Source organism: Tympanuchus pallidicinctus, unplaced genomic scaffold (genome assembly GCF_026119805.1).
Source record: "Tympanuchus pallidicinctus isolate F22 unplaced genomic scaffold, pur_lepc_1.0 scaffold3, whole genome shotgun sequence".
Classification (NCBI taxonomy): domain Eukaryota; kingdom Metazoa; phylum Chordata; class Aves; order Galliformes; family Phasianidae; genus Tympanuchus; species Tympanuchus pallidicinctus.
The window spans coordinates 29341066-29353729 of record NW_026294747.1 but is presented as its reverse complement, the minus strand read 5'-3'; the positions used below and the strand labels follow the sequence as shown (position 1 = coordinate 29353729).

The window sequence follows — 12664 nt, the reverse complement described above, 5'->3', positions numbered from 1 at the left end:
GCAATAAACTGCAATATCAACTTTTTCCTTTTCTCCACATTCTTCAAATCCCTTCACTTCACTTCATTATTCACAGCAGATTCAAACATTTCCATCATGTTCTCTTCACATCTAAAACAGACTCTGTGTGTCCACCAACTGCCTTTTCACAAATAAGCATCAATAAGCATCAGCGGTATCAGTTCCACAATCTCACAAACAAGCTGTATCCAATGTAAACTGGCAGATACAGGGATGATTTTGCCAGGAATTTGGACAAACGGCTAAAAATACCGCATTACTTCATTAAGAGACATTTTTTCTGCTTCAAACAGCATTTTGCAGTGGCTAACAAAGTAATAAAGCAAGAAAATAAACAGCTATTGATAAGTGCACCAACCTGCTTTGCTGTCTCAATGAGAATAATTAAACTGCTTTTCATTATACTCCCTCCTTCAGGGTAGCACATAACTTAGATAAGATTTTTTCCCATTCCAATTATTCAAGAGAAAACAAGCATTTGTAGAAGTCACTTCATTGCAATTCTTGGCAGACAGCTTAGACAAATCAGTACAGGAATTTGCAGATCCTTTGGCTTTTATGTTGTTTTGTTGTTTGTTTGTTAAAACTTACATACTGAAACATAAAGACAAAAAAAAAAATATTCCTATTCTGTCCACTGCACCTTCTGACTTTTAAACTGTATTAACCACATTAAACAGTGTCTCCAAATATTAAATCCATGCTATCATTTTGTGATATACATGACAGATTAAAAAAACAGTTAAAAAAAACTTTGTTTTTTTTTTTTTCCCAAAAGCATGTCCAGGAGTTGAAATCATACACTTTTTTTTTTTTCCCCACCATCTTTTTGTATCTGTACTTATCTATTCCAGTAGCTGTAGTGGGCCATCTGTGATTTTTTAAATATTGCTTCCTCATAAACCGAAGCAAGTTACTTCCCTACCTAGCCATCATATCTCTTTCAGTCAGATACCAATTTATAAACTATTTTTTTCAAGTGTTTTCAACAGAAGAAGGAAAAAGCTAACTCTTTTTTATTTCAGACTAAGGAAGGAAGAACCTCGAGAGAGGATTTTTCATGAAAGGAAACTCTGCAAAGAGTAATCCTCTTCACTGATTTGCTCTATTGGTGACCTTTAGAGAGATCTTCCAAAGCTAAAGAAAAGCTTAATTAGCTGAAAGGGCAACTGGGAGAACAGGTAGCATGAAGAAAAAAGCTTTCAGTCTTTATTGCACAGGATGAGAATTTTTGAAAGATTGATGAAATCTTAAAGACTGCTTCATAAATATTAGATACTGGAACCCATCACTCTGGGTTAGCTAGAGACAGAATTAGCTATGGCAGAGAGACAGCTTTACATTACTGGAATAAGGCCCCAGTTAAAGGAAAAAACATTCATGAAGTGCACTAGAAAGAGATCTGAGTTTGAAGTGTGATTTTAGAAGCTGTCTTACTGACTTAATAGCAAACAATAATAGTAAATTAAAAATTCTCTCACCTTATTTCTTTTGTTTTGTAAGCAATTCAAATCAATTGGTCACCCAACTATTAGCCTTTAACCTTTAGCTTCTCTACCTCCAGCAGACAACACGACATAAAGTAATGAAGAACCACTGTCCAAGGTGCTAGAAGTCCTTATGCGATAAAAACAAGATGTTACAATGTAATTTTATTTTGCACTGGTTTGTACAGTATGATTCTGAAAAGTAGAGCATCCTGATCCTTCAGGCAACTCCACTGCCAAGAAGCTCTAAGAATCATGTAGAACTTGCTGAAAATTCATGCACGTCAAATTAGCAAAAAGGGAAAGGACTGGGATATACTTGTTGGGATCCACGGTTGCAGGAATTTCTATGGTACATATCACATTTCTACTTGCAACACAGTTTACACTCTTTGCCAGTTCTAGACGTACTTTGCATACATAGAGTACTGCAGGACAACCCTATATCTAATTTGCAACTGGGGAGCTCCAGACAGTGCTCAGCTACACAGACAACTGGTCAACAACTTCAACTTTGGCTCCACCAGGAGGGAAAACACTCCAAGCCCACCAATACTCAGCATATCCTACAAGGCAAAAAAAAATTTTACAAAAAAAAAATAATAATAATAATAATCATAATCATAATAATAATAAATCTTGACAGTAAGTCATTAATTCATTAATGTTTATGTATCCAATTAGCAAAAAAATTAAATACTAAGGAGTCAAGCCAAAAACATTGAAGCTTTTCTCATTGGCAGTAATTTAGTTTTTTTTAACTTTCTCTTCATAAATAAATTTTACACATCGTTCTGGAACAATAATTAACACTCTTGTAACTGAAGGCTGAAGCGGAAGGAAAAGAATTAAGGACTACTGGAGCTTCTGTTGCTTCCATAGCTATGCCACCTACTTCTACAAATCAAGAATGTAAGCAAGTGAAGTAGGCATAGCAGACAGAATAGACTATGCCTGAAAACGTAGAAGAAAAAAAGCCAATTTAGTTACCAGTGACAAAGCAATAGCCTAGGAAATGCTGTGGCCCAGAATCATCACTCTGCTCTAGGCACATCAAACACCTTTGATATTCCAGGGTTAAGGAGAGATTTGTTATAGACTGCACTGTGCAGTTTTCCTCGGGGGAAAATGAAGCAAGAATAGAAACAGAACCTTGAAGCAAGGTTCTCACACATTCCAGTAGAATCACTGGTTTTACTGGCAGAATGTATTATTACATTCACCTGTCAAAGAGTTAAAGGATTACCTTAAAAATAACAAGAGGAATGAAAAACCACATGCGTTAATATACAGAGGGATAGCATACATGAAAGAAAACAATGGAAAAAAGACCCTCCCTGTCTGCCTTATTATAGAATCACATAGGTCTGAAATCCTTTTGATTATGAAAACCAGTAAGAAGTGTTCCTCTGTACATGTTATGAGTTTTTAAACTACCACTAAATCAACCATTAGTAATTCTTTTTGTTCCATTAAGATACAGTGAATCCTGCTGCTTGCTACAGGGCCCTGCAGCACCATTGGAATGGCTGCAAACCCATCACAGTTCTCTCAAAACTCCCCAGTTGCTTGTGAGAGAAAGCAGCAGCAGCGAGGTCTGCTCCTCTACAAATTGCATTGCAACAAACGTTACTCAGACGAGCTGGAACATTAGGGAACTATGTTTTCATCAAATTTCATCGCCTCTGCAAATTCGCTGATCCTGTCAGCATAAAAACCTACGATCTCCCACTGGATGTCTGCGTACAAAACCCTCTGCGATGCTCTCTGGGGACATTCGCAGCGCCTTTAGCTCAGAACCGACACTGGCGGCCGTGGCGCACGCAGCTCCCTCCAGAGCTCTGCCCGACGCTGAGCTCACCCGGCGCGCGGTTCCCGCCCGCAGCCTTCCTCCCTGCTCCCCGCCAGGCGGCAGCTACGCGCTCCCCCGCTGCCCCACAGCGCCAACATGGCTCCTGAAACCTGCAGCCTCGCCTTTCCTTAAATGCTGATGCTTCAGCTAAACGCGACGGCGGGCTCCTGGGAGAGCTTCTCCGGCGTTCAAGCTGTTCCCATTTTGCCTTTCCTCTAAGCAACGTCCACTCTGTTATGTGTGACAACTGAATTTAAACAATGATGTGATTCACAACTGTCTTTCACATAACAAAATAGGAGGCTTACAAAGCTTCAGGACAACCTGTTTTAAATGTATCCAGTTGTTAACTCAAAGACCTCAGGAAGAAAAGTGGAACAGTAGTTGTTAATAGTGGGGCAGAAAAACAGGCACAGCCGTCAGAACCATAGAATAGAGCTCAGTATCATCAAGGTACACAAAAAGATGTCAGCCGTGAAGCCGCAGCAGGTTGCCACATGGTAACCTATTTAATTCAAAGTTTTCAGTACAAGTGTTTTGAGTTAAAATCAAAAGGAACGTTGGTAAAATAGAAAGAAAGAATAACAATCCCATTAAACCATAGCAATCACAGATGGTTACCACCATGCTTTCCCTGGCTCTCTGAAAAGCAAGCTTCTGCTGTCTAGCAACTGTACAGAATAAACTAATTCTGGCTGGATAAAGAGCATTTCTTTTCTTCCAATGCAGACAGCTTGGAAGGAAAAAACAAACAAACAAACAAACAAACAACACACAAAGAAAAAATAAGAAGAGAGGGAAAAGAAAGGGGATGTGATAAGCAGTTGCACAGCAGTTGAGCAGGCTCTGTAACTCTCACCATATTCTTAAAACAATATTTTTAGATACCAACTTCCATATACTTCCTAGAAAATGTATTTCACATTGTATCTATCTTTTTGGTCATCGTTCTAATTCCCAATGCCCAAATTAGACCTTCCTATGAATATGTCTTTCTTCTTGTCTTGCCTAAAACATCTTGTTTCTGATTTGTATGCAGCAACCTTCCTGCTTAATGGAACACTGCTAATCCATGCTTTCCCAAAATATCTTCTTTGCCAGACGGAAAAAAAGAACTAGATCCTTGCAACTTCCCTCCTGGGTCATGCAGAAATAGAATAGAATAGAAATAGAATAGTTCAATTGGAAAGGGACTTACAAAGATCATCTGGTTCAACTGCCTGAGCACCTCAGGCCTAACCAAAAGCTAAAGCGTATTGTTAGGGCATTAATCCAAACACATCTTGAGAACTGTCAGGCATGGGGCATCAGCCACCTTGCTTGGAAGCCTGTTGCAGCATCTGACCTCCCTCACAGTAAAGACATTCTTCCTGATGCCCAGCCTGAACCTCCCATTTGGCAGCTGTGCCATTCCCATGCATCCTGTCACTAGACAGCAGGGAGAAGTGCCCAGCACCTCTCTCTGTGCTTCTGATCCTCAGGAGGTTGCAGAGATCTATGAGACCTTGCAGGATCATATTTAACAAACGCCAATTTGACACTTGAAGAGTAATGAAGTTTCCAACCACTTGTTCACACAGCCATGGAGAGGCTTAATCTAAATCGCTACACTCCAAATGAAGTAAACCACACCCGGGGCAATCAGTCAGTGCTTCTTCATGCCTCGTCAACCAGAGAAGCTGCTAAGAATGGAAAGTCTTTGTACCTGCTTAGTAATTAAGTACAGCTCACAAACTGATACACACTGATCTAAATAAGCAAGTTGTTTTTCCAGTTGCTTTTGAGAACATTGACAAAGCATCAAAAGATACGTTGCACTCAAGATCTGGATATCTATTTCTGTTCCTACACACACAGGATATGTTACAGTGCTCTAAAATAAATCAACATATTCAACAAATCCTAGCTTTTGTTACCGTGCAGTTGCCTGCGAACAGATTGCTTTTTGCAATTGCTTAGACTGTAAAGGTTTAGCACATACTAATTAAGAGCAAAATCATCTGATTCTGATAATTTAGATGTTATTTTAGACAATTTAAAAACAAAATCAACAAATATGATCGTATCATCTTGAAATTAAGAATGAATGCACAAGGTAAGAAAGAATGCAACAAAAGCAACATATTCATCTTTCACGTGTAACCAATACCAAAAGAACAGTGAACTAAACCTGAACCACTGCATGCACATGCAATGAATAATTCTGAACAGAGATTTGTAAGAATGTTTTGTACATCACAAATTTGATGAACATTAAACTAAAGGACAGAAGAAAGCTTTCTTAAACAGCCCTCAGAAGGAATGGTAAAGGACTATCAAAATAATGCTGACTATAATATCGACGATTTTAGTTTCATTTTTTTTTTAAACAGACTATATTTTATAGACAGCACTACTCAAAAGTTTCTGACAGGACATTAAAAAAAGAAACATATGAATCCTAACCACATTAGAGGGTTAGGATAGAAGGAGATAACATCGGAGCATTTTCAACGGAATTTTTTACTTCGAGCATTTTCACAATACTAAAAATGAATAATTGCAAATGTGTTCTATATATTTAACATAAATTAGATAAGTTAAAGCAGATGAGCAACAGAAAGTTACTCAAGCTGACAGATCTTCAAAGAAATGTGCCATGTGGTGAACCAGCTGGTCATAATCAGACTTCAAATTAATACTATTTTTGAAACAAGGATTCAAAACCTTCAGCAGTGAAGCCAGTTAAATCACAATACACGTTAGTTCTGAGATGTACAAGATTCTTTTTCCTCCTCCCAAGGAATAAAAGAACTTTTCCTCCCAGTTCACAGACCAATCTCATGCTCGAGAGAAGCAGAACATTCTTTGAAGAACCAAGCTGTTCCTTAAAGCTGTTCAGAAAGCTACTGTCTTAACGGCTGACAGAAATCAACACTTTTAAGGTGCTGATCCACAGATGAATCTACTGGAAGAGCAGTCTATGATTTATAACCAAGAGCATCCCAATCTCCTTCTACATTATCACCCAGAGGAGCAGGGAAGAATGACTGAGAAAATAATGGATCTTGGCAGAATTGGAAAGTAGCACCCGTTACTAAAAGAATTACAGCACACTCACAGTAGTGTACAAACATATGAAGTGGTGTCCAGCCTTCACTGGCCCACAAAAAAAAAAAAAAAAAAAGAAAAAAAAGATATGCTAGCATCCTACCACCTTTGTGCTTTCTGCTCCCTGCCATACAGGTCAAAAAAACCAGCCTAGGCAGGATGTGCCACAGCCTCTGGCAGCTTCACAAACTGTCCTAGGGACCATTAAGTTAAAACAGTGGAAACACAAACTTTGAAGATGAATTTTAGTTTTAAATGAATGCAAATTACTAAAGAACATTACTGCCAAAACATGATGCGGTTTAATGCCAATTTCTTGCTCACTGTAAAAAGTGCCAGGCATTTCCAAGTTCTCAAGTGAAGTACAGTGTTAGTAATGCTCTTGCAATGCTTTACTAAGTCCATTCACCTCTAATTTACCAGCATTTTACTGTTCTGCAGGCTCAACAAATCCAAATCCAGTTACTTTCATGCAATTTGAAGTTGACAATAAACAAAAAAGACCTCAGGCAACTAAAGCTTTAGCAATCAAAAAATCACTTCTGTATCAGGGTTAACAGCAATAGTTTATGAACAAACAATGAATTTAAAAAACTAAAAAAATTAAAAAATATATATAAAACATATAAATTATAATTATGAATCTAAACAACAATTATTTTCAGGAAATAAAACTAGGTCATCTAAATTATAATTATATAATGCTAGAAGAATCCTAATTTAGTAGGTAAATTTCTCCAAAATGTTCAAGTGAGACCAGCAGTGTGAGAAATGCAGAGTAATACTTCACAAGTTCTACCCTGGAAAGCAAAAGGGCTGCAATTGCCCAAGGAAATCCCAAACTAGAAAATTACAGTGTCCTTCATCTCCTTTCTCCAAGGAACTTGAAGGCTCATCTGAAATAAAAGAAAGGAGGTTTTCCAGAGAAGACGCAGGCTTTCCATCATGCAGTCAGAAAAAAAAAAAGAGATGACAAACCATTCACGTTCCCAGTATTACTATCTGGCTCTCCAGGTACATGATCTACACTGCTTAAAACAAGTAGAGCCCCCTCTCACATAAACAACTTACGATGGGCCCAACTCCCTCTCTCTGAGCTGGTAAAGCGAGCAGCCTTGCAGAACAGACTGAAGACTGAGAGCCAGAAATAAAGGAGATAACTTCTTGCCAGGTCAGATCTGAACCCATTCAGAAAACACAGCCAAGCATTCACCAGACTGAAATGAACACACAGTTGGAAAAAAAGAAAAAAGAAAAAAAAAGAGCCAAGTGAAAGACCTTGTTTCCAAGCAGTACACATTTAGCTTGGCTTAAACACCAGACATCCCCAGGTGCAGGCTGCCAGGTGTTAGCACTGTGGCTAGATTGCTAGGAGCATGTGACAAATGCAAGACCTGCAACAGATGTGCTGAGAGCACACAGGACTTAAGACCAGAAGCCTCCAGAGTAGGAAAAGCATTATGCTTTAACTCTGATTAGTGGAGTTCTAGGAAACCCCTCAGTTTGGCTTCACTTTTAAACACACAACTCATACTAACCTTGGCCTAAGACAAAGAGATGAAGTCACTACACTCAGCTAAGATGAAGAGGATATCAGTCAGTGTTCAGGCAAAACATATTATAAACTGTCTAAAAAGAAGGTGTTTCAACTGTTTCCTAAAATATTTCAATTAATAATCCAGATTAAAAAAAAAGAAGAAGAAGAAAAAAAAAGCATACATATGTTTGATTCCTTTACTGAGTGCATTGTTTATGGTGCATGGAGACGATACTGAAGAGAACACAGTTACAGACATGCTTTAAGCTAGTAAGAAACAGTAGAGCAATGCAAAGAAAATCAACCCATGGCAGTTTTCTCAGCTAATACAGGTGCTGAAATCCCACACATGCCTCTGTGGTGCATGAGAGCACACATACAGAACTCAAACTTGTCTGCACGCTTCAGCATGTACTCAGACTTATACTGCATACAAGGGAAACTATCAACCCTACTCTAGGTGACAGCATCAATACAGCTGCGTTTTTGTTCTGAAAATGAGTGTTAAAATATACATGCGACAAAATGAACAAATATCTTACAGTTTCTGAAAACCAACAGCAACCACGGGTGTTCTAATGCACACAAAACACTGGCCAGTGGAAACCACAATTCCACAAAAGAGAATACAGTCAGTGTGACACAGCAGCTGCTCTGCAACCCCAGGACAGCCCCACCTGTTGCCAACACCAACCTGCCAGGCTGTGACTGCACCTTCTTTGTCAGTCCTGGCAAAGTCAGTATTTCCATGTTGCTATAAAACCAAGGACGCAAGGCAACCCGAACGGAGGGAGTAGTGCCAGATCACTCAACCCCGAATTAGAAAGTGCTGTTGTTAATGGAAATTGCTTTTGAAGGGATAGCATTGATCTCATACCATGGTGGGCTGTATAAAATATTTTAACATCTCCATAGCAAACTGAAGGTGTGAGTGTGGTACTGGCAGACACGTTTGCGTTATTTTTAACCTGTTAAAAGCCATAATGTTTAGCTCAAGCACGGGCCAGTGACTGCGCCTCGTGACAAACGCGTGTTCCCATGACTGGGGTACCTACTCTGCAAGCCGTCCCCACGTTCTCGCGAGTTCCGCGCAGGTGGGGCGGGCACGCACTCATTGTAACCACCTGTGCCAAAAATACTCAGCAATACCTCATCTCTAATTGCACTCTTAGACTCCTCAAAAGAGACGCGTATTTCCCAGCACAAAACCGTAAATGGTTTCGGCCAGAAAACCACCGCCCTGCAACGCGCGAACAGCAGCGAGAGACCGCAGCGCCGCCACTCGCCCCGCGCCGGGCCCCGCCACGCTCGGCTCCGCCTCTGGCCGCTCCCGTACCACGGAGGGCGGGCTCTCCTCCACCTCCTCCTTACCAGTCGGTGCTCGCGCGCGGCCTGTGGCGGCGCTGCCCCGCGGCCCCGAGCCTCTCGCTTCCCGCGGCCTCCGCCTCCTCGGTGTCCGTGAGCGCCGCCTCTCCCGCGGCCCCCGGTTCCTCCTCGGCCGTGGCCGTCCGCGCTGCCGCTTTCGGTCGCCGACTCGGCCGCCTTGTCTGCGCCGCCGGGCCGTCTCCGGCCGTGCCGGCCACCTTCCCTCCGGGGCCGGCTGCCGCCCCGTTCCGGCTGCATGGTTGGGCCGCGCCCTTCACCCGCGCCGCCTGCGGCCGGGACGGTCCGTGCCGCGCCGGTCCCCGCCTCCTCCCGGAAAGAGGCCGGCCGTGAGGGCGAGAGCGGGAAATGGCGGCGCCGCACGGCGGCGGCCCCGGCTGCTGCCCTGCTCGCGGCGGTGCGGCTCGCGCGAGCCACGTCAGTGCGCCCGACCGGGTCTGTGCCAAAACAGTGCGTTGTAATGTTTAGAAAACAATGATGTTACAGCTGTGTGAGGTTCGTTTCTGCACCGTGTGAGGAAAAAACAGGAACCAACCCCTGGCGGACATCTAGTTGCGGGCAAGCCCGTGCAAAGTAAAGTCTGTCAGGCGTTCCTGCACGCGCACGGGCAGGGACTCCGAGTCCCTCCGAGCGAGGCTGTTTGCTCTGCTGTGCCTGAGCTGGAGTCCACGTGCCATGCCAGGGAGGTTTACCGAGCTCCCATCCCACAGTTACTGCACTGGTTTTCCCGTGCAAACTGTCATTTGGAAATACGTGTTAAAATACCTGTTTTGACGGGGTTTTTAAACCCAGTAATCCTCACAGCACAGTGCTGCCAGAAAACCCACACTGTGAAATCATGGGTTATATATCTCTGCACTACTGCTGCCCATAGCAAAGACTGCTGCTAGGCCTTAATGCACTGCAAACCAGTAACATTAGCATGCTTTCAGTACTGCATGCAAGCAAATACATTTACTAGGGGGATGCATCAGCAGCAAGCACGTCACTAAGACACTGGAGCAATTCCATGTGCAGCCAACACCAGCCTAGCAGGCCCAGCACTGAGCTAGAGCTAATAAACCCCATTAAACCCAAGCTGTGACTGCATCTGTGGCACAATTCATCTGTGACATGAACAATCTGCCTGCAGATAGCTGTGAGCTGACTATATGTACAGATTTAACATCTCGCAGTAATTAGTACTTACAGCTAGCTCAAAAAAAAAAAATCAGAAATATTTGGCAAAAAATAACAAATTCATGACAACTCACAAGTGTGAAGTTCATGCGTCAATAATTTTGAGGCAGATAGCAAAGTCATGGTATTGTACATGTGCGTCTTGATTTTGTAATTTAATTCTGATCTCCCTATTATTATAATCTGTTGTGATAGACAGTTAACATAAATTGTTACCATAGCACACTGAAGTCTCATTCATAGACTGTTGCTCCGAGTTACAGAAAAATAAAGAACAAAAGGTAACACTATAATGTGTAACATTTAATGTGTAACACTATAATGTGTTAACAGAGAACTATGAGGCACAAGAGGATGCAGTATGAGAAGCTATCCAAATGGTCAAAATGTCAGGAGATCTTTGCATGAGAGTTGCTTAGGTACTGTCAGTTTTCATAGGCGTCAGCAAAACAGTCCATTAGGGAGAAAACATGATGATAGTGAGAGTGATTTATTTGGTGATAATGGCTAAGTTTGTGTCATTGATTATAGGGAACTCATACCAAGCATGAAGAACAGCAATGGAGAAAGCAAAATTATTCAAAAAAGATAGTAGGTGAATATAAGAGTGCTGGTGTAAAATTGGCGCAAAGAAGAAAAATGAGACTGGAAGGAAAAGTGTGAAAAGCCTTCAAAAAGAAAAGAAGTAGCTAAGTTTTCATGTAGCAGCAGAGAGGATCACTGTGAAGAGATGAGCTGTGTTTGGCTCCCCAAAATGATACATTTAGGGATCTCTTTGTGAGGACGCTTACCCTCACAATGCTCTTCTGTCTTTTGTTTAAATATTAATTACAATGTATATCCATATCATCTGTGTTCTCCCTACTGAAGTCATTTCAGTCCAAGAGCAGTTGTGTTAGGGCAACAAGTTCTGCTTCTCCTTTTGCTCTGTGGTCTGCAGTCTACGTAGGGTAGCTTCAGAAGTCTTTTCTAATTTCCAGTTTTAGGGAGGGTGAAAGATCGGATTGGGGAGCACACTTGCTCACTTGCTGCCTATGGCAAAAGACAAAGCATTACAATTTCTACTCTCTACTATTCTGAGAAGGGTGTCACATTTTAGGGAAGAAAAAAAAAGAAAGATAGAAAGAAAAAAAAAGAAAAAGAAAAAAGAAAAAGAAATTCAGCCTCCTGTAATCTTCCTGACCTGTTGCAGAACCCCAGGTGTCAGGCATGGTTAGTGGGCATGGTGGGGATAGGTTGGGGTTGGACAATCCTGGAATCTTTTCCAACCTCAATAATTCTATGATTCTATGATTCTAATGTAGAAGGCAGCCAGTTAATAGAGGTTTATTCATGTGCTTGATTGACATTCATACTTAATGCCTTTTTGAGGCTGTCTCAAGGTTTTTCTGAAATCTCACTTGCCGTACAGCTACTGGCAATGTTTCAGCTATGTTAGTTGTCCGGCAAAATGCACATCCCCTTTCTAGGAGCTCAGTTGACTAAGTTAGAGCTTAGCTGTCTGAGGTCAGCTGCCCTGCTAATAAGAACTGTTGTGAAGAAAGCAAGAAGCAAGGGCCTCCATCTCCTTTCTCTTGTAGATTTCTGCAGAGTCTAGAACCAGGATGAAAATTCTTCCCTCACTTAGGGCTTGTTGGGACTGCTGTGTCACTTCTGCTATTCTTGGCTGCTAGGCTGGCTCATGAGGCCAGAGAAGCTAAGCATACAGATGGTTGACATGCATATGTTATAATTACTGTGCTTATTGCTAGGCTACAAGGCCTATACATGAACTAAAATCCTGTTCAGCTACACTCAGTATGCATTATGCATAAACAGGATACAGACTTATGGACGTCTAAATATAAGACAGAAGATGACAGAGAGACAAAGTGGTGAAGCACCACTTCAGTCAGAGTCATAGCCAGTGGTCTCAGTACACCAGCAAGCTTACTGTTATCAAATCTCATCACAAGAGGTAGTCTTTATGGAATGTTTAAAGAAGAAATCTGGTATACTTTTGTGGACACTTAAAAGACACTGGATAACAAAAGTGAAGGAAAAAATAAAATATAAAATAAAATATAAAGTAAAATGACAGTGGAAAATATTGAGATTATTTTCTGAAAATTCAGC

At 41.4% G+C, this 12664-nt stretch overlaps 2 protein-coding genes across 3 annotated transcripts in view; one reads left to right on the top strand and one right to left on the bottom strand.

The window, feature by feature from the left end:
* The window catches only part of AVEN (apoptosis and caspase activation inhibitor), a 103628-nt gene extending 93958 nt beyond the window's left edge, over positions 1-9670 (bottom strand). Inside the window, exon 1 of one of the 2 annotated variants that reach the window (XM_052695437.1) lies at positions 9359-9670. In XM_052695437.1, coding sequence (XP_052551397.1) covers positions 9359-9610 — 252 coding nt within the window. In that variant the 5' untranslated portion in view covers positions 9611-9670. Of the gene's footprint in view, positions 1-7521; positions 7654-9358 lie in introns of those variants that run through there. The other variant, XM_052695439.1, reaches the window with a different exon arrangement.
* Positions 1-12664, top strand: part of CHRM5 (cholinergic receptor muscarinic 5) — a 52449-nt gene that overhangs the window by 34217 nt on the left and 5568 nt on the right. The window lies entirely within an intron of this gene.